Below are 23006 nucleotides of genomic sequence, written 5' to 3' on the forward strand. Positions count from 1 at the left end.
TAGAAGAAAGGGGCAGGGAGGCCTCTCTAGACGAATAAGTTTAGGGTATCAGGCATTTTATATTCTCTCTTGGAAAGTCAAAAAATACATTAACATATTAGGGTTCCAGGAAGTCCTGTGTTAACATGTTTAAAATTGTTAACCTAGCACTTCCACAAAGAAGGGTTTCATAGCCAAATACACCTAGAAATATGAACGCCACTGAATCGCTTAGAGGATTGCGACCATACAGGCATCATGTCAGATCCTTGGCACCGATAACTTGGGGGTCTGGGTTCAAGTCCAGGCCCCAGCTTTGACCACTTGCTGACACAGTCAGAACGTATACTGTGTGTCCCGTCGTTAACACGGGAAGGTTGCTCTTAGCTCCCCAGGTGGACGGGGCAGGTGGTTAAGGAAGGTGGAGGAGGAGGCCCCCCGGGGACGGTGCCCGGGCTCCAGGGAGTGAGTATGTCGCCGGGCTGCCTTCCAGAGGCAGGAGCTGGAGTCGGAGAACAAGAAGCTGAAGAATGAGCTGAACGAGCTGAGGAAAGCCGTGGCCGCCCAGGCCTCAGAGCACAGCGCCGCCCACGACACCCCTGACAGCTACTGCCTCCTGCTGAACCAGCTCAAGCTGGCCCATGAGGAGCTGGAGGTGCGCAAGGAGGAGGTGCTCATCCTGAGGAGCCAGATCGTGAGTGCCGACCAGCGCCGCCAGGCTGGCAAGGGCTCGGTGAGGAGAGGGGGCCGCGGGCGGGGCATTGGGGCCACGCTGGGGGGAGAGGTGTGTTTCTTAGGTTTCTTTACGCAGGAGGGCCTTCAACCTAAAATAGAGTCTTTTAGAGTCTCCTCTAAAAGTAGAGCAAGGTACCTGCTGTCCTCCCAGCATGACTTTTCACAGGAGACTTTGCTGGAAGTTTCTAGGATCTTCTGAAGTTACTCAATAGGAACATGTTCAAAAGGAATGAGGCTCAGAATTAGAGTAAACCTGGGCCACGGCCTGAGCAGCCCCCTTGGCCTGGTTTTTCACCTCAGGTCTTGCCCCTTGCTATTTACTTTGTTTCCCAGGTAAAGAAAGTCTTCCCTCTCTCTCAGCTCTCCCAGGGTGACAAGTCCAACTTAGCGTTTGTTCCTAATGTTTCCCCCTCCTGCACAGATTGAGGAGTGGGTGGGAGGGGCCGGAGGCCACCTGGGCCACTCTGCGCCTGGGCCCAGGGTGCAGGGGAGCTGGGGCAGGTGGGCAGCACTGAGTGTGCAGGATTCCAAACTAAGACAGATTTCAGTCATCTCCTCCGCCTTCGGGGAGCTTTCTCCTCCAGGGACACCATCCTTGCCTCTCCCTCCCCCCCTCCCCCAGCCTCCCCTCCACCCTCTCTGCCTTTCACAGCCAGGCCTCTGACTGTGACTGTGATTCTCCCTGACTCTCCCAATGTGATTTTTAAAAGTCACGTTCCTGCCAGGGGATTAACCGCTGTTATGTGAAGTCTTCTGGTGCCTTTGTCTTTTCCCAAAGGCTCGTTTTTCTCCCTCTGTGTATAAAGTCATTTCATGACAATTGTTTGTATACCAGAGTTATTTATTTTTTAATCTGGGACGTTCTAGGAGCCAAACATCAATGCCAGAACAAGTTGGCCTAACAGTGAAAAGCACGTGGATCAGGAAGACGCCATCGAGGCCTATCATGGGGTCTGCCAGGCGAACAGGTAAGCCCCGCCTTGCGGTCACTGTGCCTGGAGGAGGCAACAGGGAAGGAGCCCTGCCCAGCCTGGTACGCGAGGGCCACTCCTCAGGCACTGACCTTGCGCTCAGCCTCAGGGTGTTGGTTTTTATAGGAGATAAATGAGGAGGAGCAGACTCGGTGAGTCCCATGCACCGAGGAAGCCTGCCTGCTGTTAGCATCAGCGAGACTCCAGTGAGCACCCCTGGGGCATCCAGAACCCGGATCCTCTGAAAAGCACTGGGGAAGGGAGCGTCCCTGGGAGGTTTGACGGGAGGAGAGGGAAGGACTGGCTGGGAGCGGCTTTTCTCGTTGAAACGGAAGCAGGTGCCAAGTGAGCCCATCTGAGTAGTAGCAGAGGGGCTGCTCCAGCTGTTTGCCCCGTCCGCCAACTTTACTCAGCCCAGCTGGTGGACACACGTGACAGTGGGCCCCATGCCCTATCATTTAACACATGGAACCCAAGCCAGGCACTGCAGAGATTGGGTGGGAGAATGTGACCACTACCATATTGGCTAAAAGGAGATTTCCCTGGACGTTAGCCTGGACTAAATTCCAGGACTTTCCCACTTCTGGTCCCCCCCTCAAGGAGGAGCTACGCAGGGTTAAAGCAAAAGAGAGTGACTGAGGGAGGCAGCAGGGCCCCGGGACACAGGACAGAGCAGGGCCCCCGAGGTAGTGCAGCCGAGCACTTGAGAGTGTGCACGGGGGTTCCATTCACTTACCAGCTATTTAGGGACACTTCAAACCGCTCAGTGCTCGGTTTCCTCACCTGTGAACTGGGGACGGTCATAGCAGCCTACCACATAGGGTGAGTGAGGTTAGGCGAGTTAGTCCATGCAAAGCCCTCAGAGCAGTGCCTGCCCATGATAAGCACGCAGTAAACATCAGTGTTGTTATAGCCACTCTTATTACCTGTGCCTCTGTGGGCACTTGTAAAACCGGAGCTGGCCTTTTCCCTGGCTACCTGTCTCTCTTCCTGAATGTTGATCAATCATTAAGCATTTGTTTCAAATTGCTAAAAACGGCAAGTGCATCCAGAAGGTTGTCAGTAGTGGGCACGGGGAGTGCAGCATGAACCTGTTTGCTGGAGTGTCACCAAATGACGTGAGGACTTCCCAGGGCTTTGATTCCCAGATCTTCTCATCTGGCCCCTCTTTCTGTGGATGAGAAAACTGAGCTACTCAGGCACACGACGGGCCTGTAACTGAGTCAAGGTAGAATCCGAAGGCCAGACTCCCAGGCTGGGCTGCCCCCAGCCCACTGTGTAGGTGATCGGAAGGTGAGGGTATTTTAGCAGGCCCCCAGGAGGAAATTCAGTTTATTTCAGGAGGAGGGAGAGAAGGAAATGAAGGTGAATCTCTGAATGCAAAAAATGAGTCAAGATTTAGTCATTTTAAATCATCTTGGGTGAAGATAAGAAATGAGATGAATAAGAAAAAGGAACACAGGTGATATTTTAACATTTTTTAAAGGGAAGAAGGAAACTGGGAACTTGGTCCTGACAAGCGAGTGTGCTTATCTTTCTGATCTTCATGGACCATCGCTGATATCAGCCCCCTTTTTGTTCATCCAGATGGTTGTTAGGCATCCAGACCTAAGTATAGGTATTCCCAGGGGATGCTTAATACCCTGGATTTGTCTTCCTTTGCAGCAATAATGATGATGGTGATAAAATAAAAATAGCTTTTCTTATATCTTAAAATAATTCAGTTCCCAGCAAACCCAGGGTACAATAGGGAATTAATAGCCTGTGAAACTGAGTTAAGTATAGAAAGGAGCCTCTGCCTCGGGGAAGGGAAGCCAGAGGAACCAGTGCCCCAGTTGCCCCGCACCTGGAAATGACATTCGTGGGTTTGTCTCTCTTCCAATTCCTTGAATCCCAGCAGCAAGGGAGGACAGCAGTGGGCAGGCTGGCAGGGCAGGAGGATTAGGATGTGATTCCTGGAGCCCAGACAGCGAGGGCATCCTTTCCAACAAGGGCTGCTCCCTGCAAAGGTGCTTTGAAGACAGAGTTGCTTTTCCTCCCTTAACCGTTTTCCTGTAATGGAGAGTGTTCTGGTTGAAATGTAAATTGTATTATGCAGGGATGATTTTGGAGTTGGAGTGATTGGAGAATCTATGGTCTCCCTAGAAAAACATATACACTGAATTTTGCTTCGATTTCTGGAGGGAGTATAGACACACCTCCCCACCCAATCCCAGCCCCTCTAAGAGTACTGGTCTCCAAGTTCAGAACATTTTCACTTGCTAACTTTCATAGTTTACAGAGTTCTTTTTCGATCTTTGCAACTGTGTCTTGTGTTTTCAAATTTGGAGCAAGAAACCAGGGTTGAGGGCTCTGAGAATAGCCACAGGAATATGTAGAGCACTTCTGCTTCCAAACGCTCTCTCATTTTCACATCTGGGGAACTAAGAGAAACCAGCAACGTTATTACCATTTTATCAACAGCAGAACTAGGGTAAAGAGAAGGCTGGTCCGTGCCCCAGAGTTGGGCTGCAGCAGACAGGCTGGGTGTTTGGAGAGGCCGTCTTCTCAGGGCTGTCTGGAACCAAGTGCATCAGGGTCTTCCCGGGAGAGACGGGCAGGTGGGCTGGGAGACAGAGGTTCCTGCTGCTCTCGGGCTGGCCCCGCCTCTGGGCGTGCACCCAGGTCACAGAGCTGCGTGGGGGCAGGGGTGTGACCAGGGCTCAGGTCTGGCTCCGGGAACATGTTCCTTTGGCTGCTGGCCCGTTCCACCCAAGCCTTCCCAAGTCTGTGGAACTCCAGAGCAAGACTTAGGGTGCATTCTTGGACCTTTTCTCAGGTCCCAAGAAACCTTCTTGCAGGCCCTCTCCACCCAGCAGGTGCTGGGAAACTACATGAGGCCCTGGGCACAGAGAGCAGGTTTGCTGTTGCCACCTGGGCTTGGGCAGCTGACCCTGGGGTTATTACTCACCCCCTAACGGGCCTGCGCAGGAGGATGGAGACCTGGTCTCACCAGGAAGGGGTATGTGCAGCCGCCTTAGGGTGGCTTGGAGTTTACGGTTCCTTTGGCCTTGAGCCCCAGCTGCTGCAGGCTGTCCTGCTGGGCAGGGCGAAGGAGGGGCAGCTTGATTCTGCTCAGCTCCTCTCACAGACCCAGCTCAGCTGTTCCTGGAAGCTCTCAGCTTTCTCCTACGGGGTGATCATTCCCTTATGTTCCCCCAAATTCTCTTGGTCCTGAGCCATCAGCACAACTTCTGTCTGCTGTAATTCCATGGCATAACCATATTTATCCACGAACAACTCCCTGCTGTGTGGCCAGGCCTGTGGTCTCAACATTCCTCTTGCTCCTGGTATTGGGGTTGCTGCCTCCCATTTCTCAGAGATCCCGAATCTCTTGGGCAGTTGGGTAGAAGGTCCGGGTGGGAAGTAAAGAGATGAGAACATCCATGGAGCACAAAGCGGTCTTTGTAGAAATGGGACACCGAGCTGGCTGGAACTTTGCCTGTGTTGTCCATGCGGCGGCAGGTCCTTCCGCTGGGCAGAGGGCCGGTTGTTGGGTCCTAGGTTTCACAGTCTCCACAGAGGGAAAGTAATATTATCCCAGGCCTTTTCTGGTGCGCGCCATTTCCAGTTTTAGGTTATATACTGCCGATCTAGAAGAAACCTCTCCGATGACAGCTGAGCACTTTCACTCACAGTGGAGGAGGAGGCCGGGGCCGCAAGGGTGATTGGCCCGGGCAGGAGCTCCCTAGCCGAGGGGAGCCGTTGCCTGGGCGCTGTCAGAGGCTCTGCCCGCTGCTTACTCTTGTGTGTGTCTCTCGCCTCTTTGGGAACAGGGCTCAGCACAGGGGCACATACACGGGAGGTTCTCCATGAATATGGGTTGGTATTAAGTTACATCAAGGACTTAGCTTTATTTTAAAAAGTAATCTCCCGTGAGCTTGTTTGGGGGTTTCCTTCTCAAACCACCAAGGGGCGCTCCCTCCCCAGCCCTCGCCCCCAGTGGTGTGGAGGAGGGGGAGGGAGACCCCTTCAACGGGAACAAAAGATGGGCCTGGAGTTGGTTGACTGGTTTTTTTTTTTCTTTTTTTTAACATCTTTATTGGAGTATAATTGCTTTACAATGGTGTGTTAGTTTCTGCTTTATAACAAAGTGAATCAGTTATACATATACATATGTTCCCATATCTCTTCCCTCTTGCGTCTCCCTCCCTCCCACCCTCCCTATCCCACCACTGTAGGTGGTCACAAACCACCGAGCTGATCTCCCTGTGCTATGCGGCTGCTTCCCACTAGCTATCTATTTTACGTTTGGTAGAGTATATATGTCCATGCCACTCTCTCACTTTGTCCCAGCTTACCCTTCCCCCTCCCCATATCCTCAAGTCCATTCTCTAGTAGGTCTGTGGTTGACTGGTTTTTAATTTACTCGTGCACCTGACGTCCTAAGCCCCATGGGATGACTGGGCTGCACGGCTCTCTAATCTTTGTGCATGATGCCTGGATGTTATTACAGAATTAGGAATGCTAACTTCCTCACCGCAGGGCTCAGCAGTACACGCGTGCCCCCCTGCAGAGGGAGTCTGCTGGGAGCTGTAGGAGTGCGGGGACCCTCAGAGGCCTGGCAATCCCTCCTCGGGGTCTGGGGGGGCCAGCCAGCGTGAGGCAGGAAAGGGCCTGAGACCAAGGCCGGGAAACAGGGCACCTGGGTTCTAGCCTAGGTGTCAGTGTCAGGCAAGTCATCTCCCCCTTGGTGTCCCTGCACACGTGGAAATGAGATAGTTGGAGGAAGGGATCACTGAGGGCCCCTTCAGCAACGACACACCCACCTCTGGGCCCGACCCAAGGATGACCCCAACTGTGCCGGGAGTTATTCCCAGTGACCCGCCCTCTGGGTTAAAGCACTAGCTCAATAGACTGCTAAAAGGCCCTGAGTTCAGTGTAAGTGTTAACAGCTGGGAAGGGAAAGGCCTAAGCTACCAGCTCCCCCCTTCGCACAGCCCAGGCCACGTGTGAATTGGCAAGGATAATGGGACACACAGACCAGCCGAGAGCTAAGCAGGGCGGGGCCGGCAGAGTCTACAAGCAAAGGCAGTATCTGGGGAAGCCAGGCCTGTGAGGTCCCAGGGCAAACACCCAGCCGGAGGGAGAGCAGGCATACCCAGGAGGCAGAGGCCACGGAGCGGCTCCCAAAGCATTCTCATCACTAGCTTTCCCTCTGCTCCTTTTCATTGACTCCAGAGGCGGGCCCGCTGTCTGTGTGACCAGCTGTGCCCAAGAAGCAGCCTGGGTGAGCCCCGCAAGGGCTGGGCCCTTCCTCATGAGGCAGAGCTGGGGGGAGATGTAATGGGTAGCTGCACCCCCAGACCTCACACGCAGCCTGACAGCAGGGCATGGTCCAGTGGCTGACCATGTCCAAAGATGCTCCTGGGGACGATTGTCTTCCTCCTGAGGGTTAGGAAGGGGTTACTGGTCCTGATAGCAAGCAGTGTGAACGCAGTTCCTGCTTCGTGCTTCCTGCCAGGAAAGCTGGGATCCAGCCAGCAGGAGCAGAGGCCTCTGGGAGCAGGGACTGAGGGCCCGAAATCTAGTGGGGACAGCAGGGCTCTGCCTGCCGCCCACCACCCAGTCCCGCTGGCCTTCAAGGGCCTCACGTGTGCCCGGGGCTGTGTAGGGTTGAGGGGGTCCGTGCTGCGGGAGTGTGTGACATGTGCCTGGTCTCCAGGAGCTGCGCTGCTGGCATTGGGCAAACACAGGGCAAATGGAGAGGATAAAAGAACTCGCAAATAGGAGGCATCTGGCCTCCTGCTTTCCCAGTTGAGTAAATAGGAGTAATGCAGCTGGGTCCCAGGGTTAAGGGGAGAAAGCTCAGCGCTCATCATGCTGGTTAGTATTAGCAAAGTTGTTATTAGCTGTTTCTTTATGCAAGACTGCAGTGAGGGCAGGAGTTGAGATGAGTTAATACTTTTCTGCCCTTAAGAAGTGGCAGGAAGGAAACACACATTGAAATGCAGGCAAAATATGTGGTCTCCTTCCCTGTCCTCTCGGAGCCAGATGTCCCCGAGGTGCCGCCCCTGCTGCTCCCCAGATCCGGCATCTGGGAGGCCGCCGACCCCGCCCTGTCCAGTTAGCCCCTGCTCAGTGTCTGCACCTTCCACCCTGCGCAGGTCCTCTCCTCCCTGCCCTGTTTGCATCTCTCCTGATTCTCCCTTTCTTTTCCCAATCCTTCTGGTAGTGGGAAGGACCGTGAGTGAGCACAGGCAAATGCCTCTGCCCCGCCCATGCTGCAGATAAGCAGAGCAAGCGCCACCCTCTGCTCTGTCTTCAGGAGCGTGCTTTCCGGCCTGGGGTGATCAGTGATCCCACAGGAGGAGGTGCTGGTGATGGGAGGGAAAAGAGGGGAGCTGGGCGTTCTGGAGCCTTCCCGCCTGCCTTTCCACACCTTGGTTGTAGTCTCTCTGCTGCCCTCTCTGTCCCTCTACACTGGACGCCCTGTTTTTCTGTCCTTCATTTCTAGCAAGACTGAGGATTGGGGATACTTGAATGAAGATGGAGAGCTCGGCTTGGCCTACCAAGGCCTAAAGCAAGTTGCCAGGTCAAATGTGTGCCTTTCTTCCCGTGTCTGCTCTGTTCTGTCCGCTTGTGTCTATGCTTCATTGTTTTTCAGCTGGAGTGGATGCAAGGGCACAGTTCACAGGGATGAGATGGGGAGGGGTGTTGGTGGGTAGCCCCTTGCCTCGTCGTCTGTCACTTTGTGTGAAGGCTGCTTGTTTGGGTCAAGGTGGTAGCACTGGATGGCTCACGGGGACGTTAGAGACCACCGGCTGCAGCTCACTCACTCTGCAGGTGAAGGAATAGACTAGAGAGAGTTAACGTGGCAGCAGGCGCACGGCTCTCTAGAACGAGGGGAATTTAATTCTGTGGGTTTCTGAGTCTGTGCTGCTTCCATTGCTACATATTGAGCATCCTGACTGCAGGATCAGCCGAGAGCATCAGCTGCATTTGTGCTGCTGGCCGTGCTCCAAGCACAGGGGTCCTGGCAGCCTGCCCTCCAGCACATGTGCCAGTCGCCATTGCAGTGACTGCCTGGAGCTCATAAGAGCTGACCAGCCCAGCGCCAAGTGCGCTTCAGGGTCGCCACGTCTGACCCTCACCGCACGCTCATGGGGCGAGGACACTGGGGCTTGTAGGGTGTGAGGAACTTGCTGCTTGAGTAGAAGATCCAGAATGTGAACCTGGTTCCATGTGCTGCTGGAGCCTGAATCCGTAACCCTTTTGGCCATCGGCCCTGGGTGATCAGCTTAGCAAAGGAAGTTAGACGTGCGCAGAATTAACACAACCTGACGATCACATCGCACGTTTCCTGCCAGCGCGTGGCTTTTCAGGGCTGTGGCATAGCTTCGTGCACTTGAGATTCCCAACAATAGGCTTGTTTCCCAGTAGAGGAAACAGGCTGGGCGAGGTGGCGTGAGTGCTGTGCCCGGCACCCTCGGCCTGATGCTGGCGGGCTGGAACGGGAGCCCAGTGCCTCTCGCATCGTCTCCCGAGTTCTGCCTGCTGATGACGTCATGGAGGTCCCATTACAGTATCAAGAGCGTCTCTTCTTGGCAAAAGAAAGTTGAGGTCAGCTGGTTCTCGAGGCAGCATGTCTCCTGGCTGTGGGTTCAAACGTGGCCCCGCCTGTGAGCAGCATGACATCTGGCTTCATTTCCTCTCTGGTAGAATGTGGATCAGAATCAGACCTGCCTCCTCGGGTCATTGTAAGGAATAGATGAAGGTGAAGCACTTTGCACATGCCTGCCACGTAGAAAGCATGGAATAGATATTAGCTGCTACTTGTATTATAGTGGCTATTTTGGAGTAAGATCAAATTCCTGTCCCATCTAGAAGTTTGTTTTATTTTGGGGTGGGAGGGGGAATAGGATGCGCTTTAATACATAAAGAAATGAATGCATTAATAAAACAAAGAAGGCACAGCCCTATGCCTCAGGAGATCCAGAACCAGATCTGCCACTGGCAGTGGCCTCAAACCTCTCTCACGTTTAGTTTTCTTACCTGCAAGGTGAAGTGGCCAGCCTGGTGCTTAGGCAGGGGTTCTCCGACTTTGCACAGAATCCTGGACTAAGTCACCCAACTACAGTCTACATGGAAGATAAGAAAGATGTGAGCAGCAAACTCACAGCGCAACCCGGGAACGAATCCTTTGGGCAGAGTTCCTAGAGCCCAAGTGTTCCGGTCTATTTCTCTCATTAAATTTATAACTTACTGGTGATTACTTTTAGTTTATTGTAGCCAAGATTGGATGTTATCTAGATATTGTGTGTCCCCTAAAAATGCTGATTCAATTACCAAATTACTTTCCACAGTCCTCGCATTGTTGTTTTCCTTTGGTGATGCTGCCTGTGATGAATGGGTGAATCAGTCATCCCTCCGTCATTTCTTCATTCATTTGTGTCACTTTGCTGAGAAGTCCCTGGGGCCAAGCACCGCACCTGGAGCCTCCGTGGAGCTGACCGAACACGGGGTCGCTTCCATCTGGGACTTCCCGGTGTGGACTTTCCCCTCTCTCTTGCTCCCTTGTAGATTTGCTCCCTCCTGTCTTGTGGGAATTATCTCCTCCCAGAATGACAGCAGAACTAGCAGAACTGCAGAAACATGGAGCTGTCTCCTAGGCACTTCCAGGGTCCTGACTCTGCTGAGCTCTGGTCACAGTCTTTATCTGCATCCCAGGGAGAGGGTGGGGTGACCAAGTCAGGAGGCTTTTGATGAAAGTTCGTTCAAGTAGTTACGCCCAAGAAGACAGCATCATAGTCATATCAGTAATTAACTTCCTGAAGAGGAGGCTGCTTCGGAACTTTCCTTAATTCCTTACCCATTCCCTCATAATAGAAGGTATCTCCCAGAATTGCCCAGAGAGTCTCCCGAAGCTTCTCCCCAACCTTCTCCAGATCTTCTCTAGGTCTCTCTGCTTCTTGTCATGACAGCAGTTGATCTTAAACCTCCCCCCACATCATTTGCAATTAGTCTTAGTTTCTATTTTGACTGAGGAAAAAATGTATATAAAAGGCCAGAGATGAAGTGGGGGTAAGGTAAATAAAAAGAATGGATCTTTCTGTAGAGAACAAACGTGTGGACACCGAGGGGGGAAAGCGGTGGGGGACGGGTGGTGGTGTGATGAACTGGGAGATTGGGATTGACGTGTATACACTAATATGTATACAATAGACAACTAATAAGAACCTGCTGTATAAAAAATAAATAAAATTTAAAAATTTTTAAAATAAAGGTAAAAAGAAAGGATCTTTCTAAAACTTGCAGAGAATCTACTAAAGGGAAAATATGCAAGTAATATAGCTAGTTCAGTCTACCAGAGTTTTGTCTTAGCAAGGAGATTTCTTGTGAACTTTGGGCAGATACGGATGCTTTTATTGAAAAGATGCTATAAGAAATTTATTTCTGCTGATGATATTTTGACATGGAGACAGTCTCTCAATCCCAGACCAATAGACTGTGCTCAGGAACAAAGAACAAAGGGATGAGGGTGGTTGAGAAAAAGGCCTAAGGCCAGGGGTGCTGTGTTTGGCCTTGATTCCCTGTCCTCCCAGAGGAAGGCTGGCCTGCTTGCCTGCCCGGCCCCGTGGATGTGCTCCCCCCCGTGTCCGTGCCCTGTTGGTTTCATGCAATTGCTGCTGCTGCTGTGTCCCTGCTCGGCTGCTCCCCTGTTGCGTGTCCATGTGTGGCCCCTACTTGGGGGCACAGACACAGGCCACCCGGTTACCTGCCATCCTTCCCGGGTGCAGGTTGCTGGAGGCCCAGCTGCAGGCTCAGAGCCGTGAGCACGAGGAGGAGGTGGAGGGTCTCAAGGCCCAGGTGGAGGCCCTGAAGGAGGAGCTAGACAAGCAGCAGCAGACCTTCTGCCAGACGCTGCTGCTCTCCCCGGAGGCCCAGGTGGAGTTTGGCATCCAGCAGGAGATGTCCCGGCTGACCAATGAGAACCTGGTGAGTCGCCGTGCCCCGTGGAACCCAGCTCTGGGAGGTCACGTTCTGGAAGAAAAGGGGACCGGGAGTGACCTTTCGCCAAATGGACAAGGTTCATGTGCTTGGCCCTGTGGTAGGAATAGAGAGTCTAGAAATCTACAGTCAGCAAGTGTTTGTGGAGCTATTTTATTTATCTGTTAATGTATAACTAACCTCCCCAAAACTGAGCAGCCTGGAATAGCAACCACATTTTGCGGGTCAGGAATTCTGGCAGGGCTCAGCGGGGGTGACTTGTGTCTGCTCTACTGTGGTTGGAGGGGGCTGGAGGACGTGAGACAGCCCCAGTCCTGTGTCTGGGGCCTCAGTTCCCCTCCACGTGATCTGCTCTCTGCACACACGTGGCCGTCTTTCATTGGACCGCCATGGGCTGCTTTACGTGGCAGCTGACTTCCAACAGGATGAGCTGGGAGGCCTCTTAAAGTCTAGTCCCAGAACTGGCCCAGGGTCGCTGCTGCCACATTCTGTTGATTGAGACAAATCTGGGCAGATTGAGTGATGGGGATGGACTCTTCCTCTTGCTGGAGGGGAGGAATGGTTGGTAGCCATCCTGGCAGTAACCAAAGGAGCCGGGCAGATGCCAGAGTAATGAAAGACAGTCTCTGTCCTCAGAGAGTTAACAGGCTAGTAGGGGAAGCAAGACATGTTAAAAAAAAAGAAGAGAAAGAAGATGGTGTTTCCAAAAGCATGATTCTACATGGGATTAACAAGTATTACAGAAAAAGAATTGTAGGGGAGGCTTGACCTGAGGCAGGAGGCACGAAAGGGACGTCACCCGTGCAGAGGAGGAAGGAGAAAGGGAGCCCAGATGTTTTCCGAGGTTCCACAGGGGCGTGTTTGCTTCTGTCTCCTGTGTCACTCCTTGTCACAGTGTCTCTGACGGTCATGGAGCTCCCTGCCTCCACTGCCCAGCTGGGTCAGGGTGACAGTAATGCTGTTCCAGGTCCCAGGGGCTGATTTTCTCCCTGTGGTGGTGGCTGCTAGGAGTTAGGCAGCCACTGAGGGGCCCAGACCAAGAGCCCATTTTGCTTCTGGGCCCCAGGTAACCTCACTGGCCTGCAGGCTCGTCCAGCTGACACCTCCCCGCTGCGCTCTCATGCCTTCACCTGTCCATTCCTTCCCGGGGCACCGCCCAGCCACCTGGGGACCCTGAGGCTGAGGGTCTCCTGGGGGTTGGCATGGCAACCTGAGGAGGCTTGGCCTAGAGAACTGTGGGTTGGCCAGGGCACCAGGCAGCCCGAGCCCAGAGGAGTCTGCCGTCCAGGCTGAGAGAACACTGTGACCCATGTCCCACTTCATGGGTCCAGACCCGGGGAGCAGCAGGCTACTTGGGGCGGGCCTCCTGCTGGACCCGAGCCTGGCCTCCTTGATGGCTGCCTGTGAGCCAGGCTGGGCCCGGATCCCACCCCTGCCCTCCAGGGCGGGATTAGATCTGTTCTCACACTGCTTCCTCCTGCTTTTAGGACCTTAAAGAACTGGTGGAAAAGCTGGAGAAGAACGAGAGGAAGCTCAAAAAGCAACTGAAGATTTACATGAAGAAAGTCCAGGACCTGGAAGGTAGGGTGTGAGTGCGGGTGTCGTGAGGCACAAGTGTGCTCGGCCACCCTCAGGGAGGGGACTGCCTGCCCACCCCAGACACTTCCACTCCCCCACCTGCTGCCACCCCGGCCCAGGGCAGTCACGTAACAGAATCACACAGACCTCAGGCGCTCACCCAGTCTCAGTTTGTCGGAACCTGCACTAACGATCCACAAACCTAGCAGGTGTTTGGGTGCTGACTCAAGCTATGCGGGGAGGGGCAGCTGAGGCAGTGGCCCTGTGGTCCTGCGTTCAGAGGGCTTAAAGCTGGGAGGCAATACCTTCTGGTTCGAAAGGATGCTCCATAATATAAAGCCCCAAACCACGGGGGCCCTTCTCCACGCTACAGTAGTCAGGGAGAGAGGTCAGTTCTGTGGTTAAACTTCCCAACTGGAATCTGGCCCAGGGAGGTCAGGCAGAGATTTAAATCAATCTCCCAGAAACCCCCAGAATGTTCTCTTTCCTTGACTCCCCGCTGCAGATCTAATCGTGTCACTCCCCACCCTTCTTTGCACATCCTGCCTTGCTGGGAACCCTCTCTTTGTCCCCTCACCACCTGGGATACCCCCCCATCCTTCCACCTCAGCTCAGGAGGTACATCCTCAGGGTTCCAGTCTCCTCTTTTGCTGTCCTGACACCACACAGCTACATCACAGTTCCCATCACAGGTATTGTTTAATCACCTGCTTATGTCCACCTGCTGCTCTAGACGAGGCTGTAGGAGGGCAAGGCTGTGTCCTGTGCAGCCTTGGGCCGTTGCCCCCATACCCCACATGCCCTTCTCCAGCTTTGGATTTCTCTTTTCTGTTCCTAGAGTTCTCAAACTCCTGGTCACTCAGGCTTTTGCTTCTCCCCCACCTCCTCCCCTCCCTCTTTCCCCCTCCCTCTTTCCCCCTCCCTCCTTCTGTCCTGTCCCCTTCCTCCCTCTCTCCATCCCTCCTCCTTCCCTCCCCCTCCCTCCTTCCTTCCCTCCTCCTCCCTTCCTCCCCTTCCCTCCCTCCTTCCTTCCCTTTCTTGCAGCTGGGTGGGGAAAAAGAAACAGCTCCCCAGCCGGATGGTTGTACATCCTGCACATCACATCCTTCCCGAGTTTTCTCTGGTCCAAAACCTGCCAGTTACCATTTTGGGTGTTTCCCCAGCCCCTGTCCTGAGTGGCCCCCAGTGCCTGATGCTAAGCTCCTCTGGTCACACTTGGAGTGTGGCCCAGGCTGCAGGGACAGACCATGTAAGGAGTGTGACAGCCCAGAGAACCCAGAACCCTGGGGCCCCAGACCCAGGCCCAAACCCCACCCACCTGAAATGACCCCGCCCCCAGGCCTGAGCCTGGAGGTCTCAGTTCATCCTCCGTCCCTCTCTCCTGCTCAGCTGCCCAGGCATTGGCCCAGAGTGACAGGAGGCGCCACGAGCTCAACAGGCAGGTCACCGTGCAGCGGAAAGAGAAGGACTTCCAGGGCATGCTGGAGTACCACAAGGAGGACGAGGCCCTGCTCATTCGGAATCTGGTGACAGGTCAGGCCCTCTGTGGCGTCCCACCCCCAGCCCCTCCTCCTCCACCTCCTGCACAACCCCCATCCCACACACCCCCGCCCTCTTCCTCCTCCCCCATCCTCCATCCCCCAGCCACTCTCACGCACCACCTCGAGCCGCTGCACTTCTGACCAGCTCCCAGGTGATACTGGGGTTAGTGTGTGGGCTGTGCCCGGGGCCACATGCAGGGCTCTTGGGAGCTGCTTTCCTTGCCAGCCCCGGGCCTGGTTTGCCAGTTGTACCAGCTCCGACCCTTCTGGTCTTACATCCCATCTGGCTGCAACATGCCAGCCTTCCTGCTCGGTGTTCAGCCCAGTTCATCAGCCGCCTGCAGAGCTGGCAGGAAGAGTCCTGGACCAAAAAAGGAGGGATCTTTGGTGGTCTGGTCCTCTGGCCCCTGAGCTACTAGCTCCATTCTCCAGTCTCGTAGTTCTCCCATCTATAAAATGGGGATGAGGATACTGACCCCGCCCACCCCACACTTGAAATATGACAAAGGTGAAAGTGCTGTGTTAAAGCTGCGAAACCCTTCTCGAATGTGAGGAATTCAAAGAGGTGGTAGCTTTTGCAGGGGTATTTGGAGTTCAGATAAGAGGTAAATGTTACTTTAGAGAAATGTACATTTATCGAAGTCCCAGTCTGCTGAGTAGTGGGCCAAGGGCTGCGGGAAGAATGGAGCGTGGCTTCAGCCTAGCAGAGATTTTGCTTCAGCTCTTTGTTTTAGGTATTTTTAGTAGCTGAGTATTTTGCTCTTTCTATAAAGGTTAATTTCCCCACAATTGCCTGACTACTAAATGTGATGTAAGTTCACCTCAAATTTCCTTAACCAGGCTGCATCTTGTTCAGACACCGTTAGGAATGAACCTTTCATCTCTGAATGAAACTCAAAGTTCAGAGCATCAGAGCAAAAAGAATAATAATGGTGGAGGCTGCTTGTGCCAGCCAGTGGGTGGCTCCCTCCCACGGTCATCGCTCAGGTGGCCCCAGGCAAGCTCATCTGCTAAGCCGCCTGCACACGGCACCCGGTCACCTTCCCTCCAAAAGACCCTTCCACACGAACACCGGGATTCCACTGATCACGGCTCAGGTGCCCAGTGTTGGCTGGTTACTGTGGACGATGCAGAAAAGTAGAGCCATGGTCCCTGCCCCCAAGACGCTACCATTTAGCTGCTATGGGACTCAGATCACAAGAGAAAGTTCCAAGGCAGGACAAGCTATCTGCAGTCTGCATACGGGTCAGGCTCGGAGCAAGAAGCTGTAGGTTGGAAGTCTGGGCCTTAAAACACATTTTTCTGTATAAATGTTATTGGCATTCTAATTAGAGCCAAAGGCCAATCCGCAGTCATCTGTTAAGCCTATGAGATGCCCAGATGTTAACCAGGTACCCGGAGTATTATGGCCTGTAGGTATATTTGAGGCCAAGTACCCACTGGAGAAGCTGGCAGCACATGCACAGCCCCAACCCTAGACGGCCGTGACCTTAGATGGCCCTGACCCTAGACGGCCCTGACCTTAGATGACCCTGACCTTAGACGACCCTGACCCTAGACGGCCCTGACCCTAGACGGCCCTGGCGGAAGATCTGAGGAGTTGCCCCTTCCCCTCCCCCGGCCCCCCTGCAGGTGGAGGGGAGGTGGCCTCCCTCACTGCCTTTCCAAGCCTAGAGGTGGCTCCTGAGGCCTGGGCTGGGTGGAGCTTGGGGGTCGCGGTCATGAGGGTGTGGGGTGAGGCCTGGGGGTGCAGTGAGCATGCCTGGAGTCTGAGGCTCGTGGCCTTGTGCCCGGGCCTCGTGCTTGCCTTTTATCTTGCCTGTCCCTGGGCCTCTCCTCCTCCTGCTCTGGGCCCCCACCAAGCACTGCTGCTCTCAGCCTGGTCTGTGCCTCCCCGGGCCTCCTCTGGCATGGAAAGCAGTCTGACAGCTTCTCCCTGGCCCTCCAAGGGCTTTGGCAGGAAAGGACCAAAAGGCTGAGCAGGAGTCTGCAGTTCACGGGGAGGCCCACAAGCCGCTCCCGGTCCTGCCAGAGCACACGGGGTGCGGCGGTTTAGAGGAGAGTGGTTGGGCGGGGAGGGGAGGGGGGGCAGCTGTCCCTGAGTGTGGCCAGTTAGCGCTGGCCAAGAGGGAGGCGGCAGCGTGGGGAGGGGAGAGCGGCTGTGGCCAGTCGGTGGCCTGCTTGACCTGCTGGCTCCGAGCCTGTCCGGGCAGGCGGGCGGGCGCTGCCACGCGGTTTCCGAGCCGAGGGCCGGACGCACTAGGAGTTGCTCCAGCTCTCCCAGCCCCCGGTACACGGGCTTCGTCTGTGGGAGCAGGCCTCGCCTTCTTGCTGCTGCAGGGCCCGTGTGTCCACCACGGGAAGCGCTGGGGCAGAGGGGTGGGAAGTTCTCGCCCCGGCCGCCTGGTGAGGGAGCCAGCGCCCGTCTCCAGCCGGCCTCCGGGCGCGGCCCCTTCTTACGTGTGTAAACTCGGGCAGGGCGCCACCTGTGGATTCTTTTCCTCCATGTTGTAAGGACGAGGAGTGAGGAGCCTATTTTAAACACTTAGGAACATGATTTTTGTCTGTTTGGGGTTTTTAACTAGTTTCTGAAACTACCGGTAGTCAAGGTCAGAGGGAATCTGTGTATCAGGGCAGCTTCTCCCCTGCTCCTCTCCCAACCCCCATGAGGAGCTACAGGAAAATGTTAAAATTATGGGTATTGCAGGCCAGGATTCTTACAGCCCCGAGCATCGGCTATAAATCTAATTCTTGCTGTTTGTTGCCGGTAGACCTGAAGCCCCAGGCGCTGGCGGGCACCGTGCCTTGCCTCCCTGCCTACATCCTCTACATGTGCATCAGGCACGCGGACTACGTGAACGACGACCTCAAGGTGCACTCCCTGCTGACCTCCACCATCAATGGCATTAAGAAGGTCCTCAAGGTCAGTGTTCAGGCCGAAGGTGGTGGTGTGCGGGGAGCTCAGTGAAAACGACAGCTCACCGTTGCTTCTCTCTGTCTGGGTTTTGTGATCCAAGTTCTCCAACATCTCCAGCTCTGAAGGTAAATGACACCTGACCTCTATATAAACAGGATACCAGCATGTTTCACCACGTGCTCCCCAACACCCCTTATGTTGGATCACTGATGGTGAGAACCTGCCAGGCCAGCTGGCCCAGTGCTCACACTAGAGCCCAGGGCTGCTGGAGTCAAGCTCGTCTGTGTCACTTTGCTTCGTAGTCGTCAGCTGTAGAGGCAGCTTGTCCCCCACGTGTGTGGACCACTGATCAGGGGACCAGGGCTGGGGTCGTACATCATCCCCGGTAGGGGAAGAGCAGTAACGCAGCCTCGTGGGGATGGCTCTCTTCTGTGTGACTGTGATTAGTAAGGGCCCGCTTGCCATCGGATCTGCTTGGGGCCTACTGGGTAAGAGAAGGAAACGTGGACATGGAGGGACCAGGTAAGCATTTGACCAGATGGGAACCACTTACTCGTAACCAGGAACGTCTTTTTCTTTTCACAGAAGCACAGTGATGACTTTGAGATGACATCGTTCTGGTTGTCCAATACCTGCCGCCTCCTGCACTGCTTGAAGCAGTACAGCGGGGATGAGGTGAGTGTAAGATAAACCCAGTCCCCTAAAGTGCACTTAAACACCGTCGAGGTGCCCCGTGTTCTTCAGCAGTTAGGCCCTCATTTCCTTGGGCACAGCAACACGTGTTCCACTTCAGAGCACCTCAAATCTCAGGTCAGAATGGAGGGTGGAGGTTTCGGTCATAGAAGGCATCTCTGTTTTGTCCAAATGTCATTCTGAGCTGCTTTGTATCCCTTGAAGAGAGGGTGTGAGATCTTTGGAGCACCTCTGGGACCTCAGGCCCTGGGCGTGCCTTCTGCACCTGTTCACTGGAAGCAGGAATAAGGCAGGCCTCGATGACCCCGAGAGCCCCTGGAAAGCACCCTGACTGAATAAGTGGATTCATAGGGAAATGAATTTGCGTAACCCATCCATCATCTGAGAGCCCTCGGGACTCCCCCTGAAAACCCTGTGACCTTAATTTTCTGAAGCAGTCCTAGAAGAGCCCCATTTCTGTGAATGCTGGCAGAAAGCTCAGTTGTCTGGGATGTCAGATTGTCTCCTAAGCCAACCAATTAGTTTCTCCATTTTAAGACAGACAGAGATGGTCCAAGAGAAGAGGCGCAATGTAATTGAACTACATCTGTGCAAACTGACCCTGAGGCCCAGCTTCGAGCTTCTCACCAAATTCAGTTCCTTGGCCTGAGGCCCAGCTCACCCCATCACTTAACGTTCTGCTCTGGACCTCTAGGGTCCAGCTTTATCTAGAACTCACCAGTCCCACTGCTGGTCCTCAAAAGAACTTTTCCCATGCTCTGCATTCAGCCCAGTGACCTAGTAACATACGGCCCATTTTCACCCTAATTTCTCCGGTGAGAATCCCAACTCGTCCCAGGCACTGCCCACTCCCAGTGCCCTGCAGGCCTCCTTGACTTTCCTTCTCCCCTTCCTTTCACATATCTCACTCTCCACCCTCCCCAAGGCCAAGACGTAGTGTAAATCAATATAGTGCAACAATTTTGAAAGCTTTATTCCATCTTTTGTGCCAGAACAAGTTTTCACAGACTCTTCTCCCTGGGATAATAAAAGGGTATGCCATGCCAGTCAGTGTTGCCACCCTTGGAATGGGACTTGACTCCATCTCTCTCCTAGAATCAGAACTTTGATACAGCTGCTTTTATTATGAAAGGGAGTGGGTTAAATATTAAAGAAATAGTGTTTACTGTATTATTAGAAGAAATGGGCTTCATTTCAAACCAGATGTCCTCTATTCCATAACCCTAATATTATATACAAGCTTTTACTTTAAGCAGAGAACTGCATTTAAGGTTATCTCATTGAGAATCATCACTTGACCCAATGCTGTCTGTACCCTGCAGGGAACATTATACAGGGCTAGGGAGGACCAAGAACTCCATTACGTTAGGCTATTGTTTCACGTGCTTATATTCCCAGGGACAAGACTTGAACCACAGCATAACCATATCTATGTAGCCTAAATAACAGCTATCTTGTTATCCCCTCTTCTGCCTGCTTTTTTTTTTTTTTTTTTTGGCTGCGTTGGGTCTTCATTGCTGCGCACAGGCTTTCTCTAGTTGCGGTGAGCGGGGGTTATTCTTCCTTACGGTGTGCAGGCTTCTCATTGCGGTGGCTTCTCTTTGTTGCGGAGCACAGGCTCTAGGCACGAAGGCTTCAGTAGTTGTGGCACACGGGCTCAGTAGTTGTGGCTTGCGGGCTCTAGAGCGCAGGCTCAGTAGTTGTGGCACACGGGCTTAGTTGCTCCACGGCATGTGGGATCTTCTCGGACCAGGGCTCGAACCCGTGACCCCTGCACTGGCAGGCGGATTCTTAACCACTGCGCCACCAGGGTAGTCCCTTCTGCCTGCTTTTGTTTTCTTTAAAAATTGATTTGTGATTTGACACAGTATGAGAGGCTTTGCTGGGGATAGTTACCCTTTTGAAAACACTGACCTGCTGCTCTTGGTTCCCCTTGGCCTGCATACAGAGAGACATTGGTCACATGAGTCCTTTTGATATTAGCAACTCTTTGAACTTGCATGTTACTTCATCTTGTTAACATAGAAAGCTAAGAAGACATAGTGCTGTAGCTGTGGAATCGTTTCAGTTCATCCATTAATTCTGATACCCCGTGATAGAATCCACATAAATTTCTCATTTTAAAAACATATACTCTGACCCAGGTACTTCTTTAGGGACTGTGTATAATCTAATATTTTAGGGTAACTTGGTATATTGGGAAGAGAATTGGGTAAAGAGTCAGAAAGCATGGATTCCCTCTTTCCCTGGACCTGCTACCAACCTTCGCTTTGCTACCGTAGGGAAACTTCAGGGATTTGGACTAAACGACTGCGGCCTTTTTAATTAAGCAGTTTCGAGTCCTCTGTCATGCTTGGTTTTGACACTGCCTTCAAATTTAAGAGCCATCACTGAGACCTCAAAGAACGGACAGGGTCTGGTAGAACATCATATTAGCAGACAGAGCCTGATCGGGCCCCACAAATAGGGTGTTGAGAAAGTGGCTGGAGGCCCAGAAGGCCTGCTGAGCACGGCAGGCCACGGAGCCTCAGCACAGCGCCCATCTGCCTCTGCAGGGCTTCATGACTCAGAATACGGCGAAGCAGAATGAGCACTGTCTTAAGAATTTTGACCTCACTGAATACCGCCAGGTGCTGAGCGACCTTTCCATCCAGATCTACCAGCAGCTCATTAAAATCTCCGAGGGCCTGTTGCAGCCTATGATAGGTAAGCTGGCACAGGAGATCTCCTGCGCTCATCGTGGGATCTGAAGTGAGGGTAAGCACTGCCTACATTTAGGGAACCAGATATCTTAGGTGCAGCCTCCAGAAAGCCAGGACCTCCCCAGTGAAGGAAGCTGAGGAGGTGTGTGCCGTCTACTCAAAAGCAGTTATGAACTTCTCAACACCAGCCCATCAAAGCATGTGATGCTTGGGTAGTGAGAGTATAGATCACTTTTCCTTTATCTCTTTTTCTGTAATATACTGTATTTTTTTTCCCCCAAAACAAACTAATTTCCATAAGTAATAAATATAAATTCAGAAAGTGTAAATGCATGTACAGTGAAAAGATATAATCCACTTGCCCATATATATACTTTATTCATGGAGAAAGGAAAGCATTAAGTATGTTCATATACATGAACACAGTAGTAAACACTCATGCAATAAATATTTATTGAACATTCTGTCCAAAGCAGTACACTTGGGCACTTAACATGAAATCAGATTTGAAAATAAGAGCAGTTATTTTTTTAAGTCACAAGAAAAGTGACACGTATATGCATCACTCACTGTGCTCCTTAAAGGCTGTTGAGGAAATAGTCTACTGGACCATGTAAGTAATTCTTTCCCCAGGTTATTACAACACAAGTAGGTTATAAGGGAATTCCAAGTAGGACAGAGTCCTACATGCCATCCAGAAATACATCCCTTGGGATAAGATTCATTCCAAATCCTTCTTCCTGTCTGAGACTCTTCTTATGAGGCGCCAGTTTATTCTCACCAGACATAGGGAGAACTGGGGATGTTTCATGACTCAGATAAGATGATGGTTAACAGCATCAGTTCTGGAATCAGACATACCTGGGTTCAAATCCTGGCCCTGCCACTTCCTAGCAGGGTGACCTTGGGCAAGTTATTTAACCTCTTTATGCCTCAATTTCCTCATTAGGAAATAGGTTGTTGGAAGATTAAAAGGAATACTGAATATAAAGTGCCTGACACGTAGTTAAGTGCTGTGCAGTAAGTATGACAGACCAGCTCACCTAAGATTTACATGGTCGGTGGCTGATGGAGAAAAGCTATTTGAACAACTATAGGATGATCTCAGGGTCCAGGCCCAGGTCAGTGGCTGGGCCATGACTACACCCAAGTTGCTCAAATGTTGGTCTCTCAGCACAGAAGCCGGTACAGAATTAAGTTGGTACGTGCCTTTTACCTCTGGCCCATCACCAATAAATTTAAGCGAAAATTTGGTCCACAGGTTTAGTCCAAGATTTCTATGTGGAAGTCCTATTCTGTGTAGAAATCAACAGGTTAGAAATTCCATGCCAAATGCTGTAAGTTCCTGAGCATGTCGACCTTGTTCACCTCTGGGTGGGATCACTGCCAAAGCCCTGAGTACTGTGTGATCTCAGTGACCCGAAAACAGATCTTCTTTGGGAACATGCAGCTTCTCTAATCATGCTTTTCTTTCAGTGTCTGCCATGTTGGAGAACGAGAGCATTCAGGGTCTGTCTGGGGTGAAGCCCACGGGCTACCGGAAGCGCACCTCCAGCCTGGCGGATGGAGATAAATCCTACTGCCTGGGAGCCATCATCCGCCAGATGAATTCCTTCCACACAATCATGTGCGACCAGGGCCTGGACCCCGAGATCATCCTCCAGGTGTTCAAACAGCTCTTCTACATGATCAACGCGGTGACTCTCAACAACCTGCTTCTGAGGAAGGACGTCTGCTCCTGGAGCACAGGCATGCAGCTCAGGTACGAGAGGCGCCTTGGCCTGGCACACAGCAGCTCCAGTCAGGCACGGGACACTTGTCTCTGAAAAGGAAATCCAAATCCAACGGATTGTCCTTGTCACAGTCGGTATGTGACTCAAATCCATCACCTTCTTATTGG

The 23006-nt window shown here is 52.8% G+C and overlaps 1 protein-coding gene across 2 annotated transcripts in view; it reads left to right on the top strand.

Annotated features, from left to right (window-relative positions):
* Window positions 1-23006, top strand: part of MYO5B (myosin VB) — a 372781-nt gene that overhangs the window by 342859 nt on the left and 6916 nt on the right. The window contains exons 28-36 of one of the 2 annotated variants that reach the window (XM_061168927.1): window positions 473-673; window positions 1582-1682; window positions 11465-11663; window positions 13163-13256; window positions 14643-14786; window positions 17566-17717; window positions 18297-18386; window positions 20960-21110; window positions 22583-22868. In XM_061168927.1, the coding sequence (XP_061024910.1) occupies window positions 473-673; window positions 1582-1682; window positions 11465-11663; window positions 13163-13256; window positions 14643-14786; window positions 17566-17717; window positions 18297-18386; window positions 20960-21110; window positions 22583-22868 (1418 nt within the window). Of the gene's footprint in view, window positions 1-472; window positions 713-1581; window positions 1683-11464; window positions 11664-13162; window positions 13257-14642; window positions 14787-17565; window positions 17718-18296; window positions 18387-20959; window positions 21111-22582; window positions 22869-23006 lie in introns of both variants that reach the window. The other variant, XM_061168926.1, reaches the window with a different exon arrangement.

The sequence above is a fragment of the Eubalaena glacialis genome, chromosome 15, assembly GCF_028564815.1.
Source record: "Eubalaena glacialis isolate mEubGla1 chromosome 15, mEubGla1.1.hap2.+ XY, whole genome shotgun sequence".
In the NCBI taxonomy this organism is placed as follows: domain Eukaryota; kingdom Metazoa; phylum Chordata; class Mammalia; order Artiodactyla; family Balaenidae; genus Eubalaena; species Eubalaena glacialis.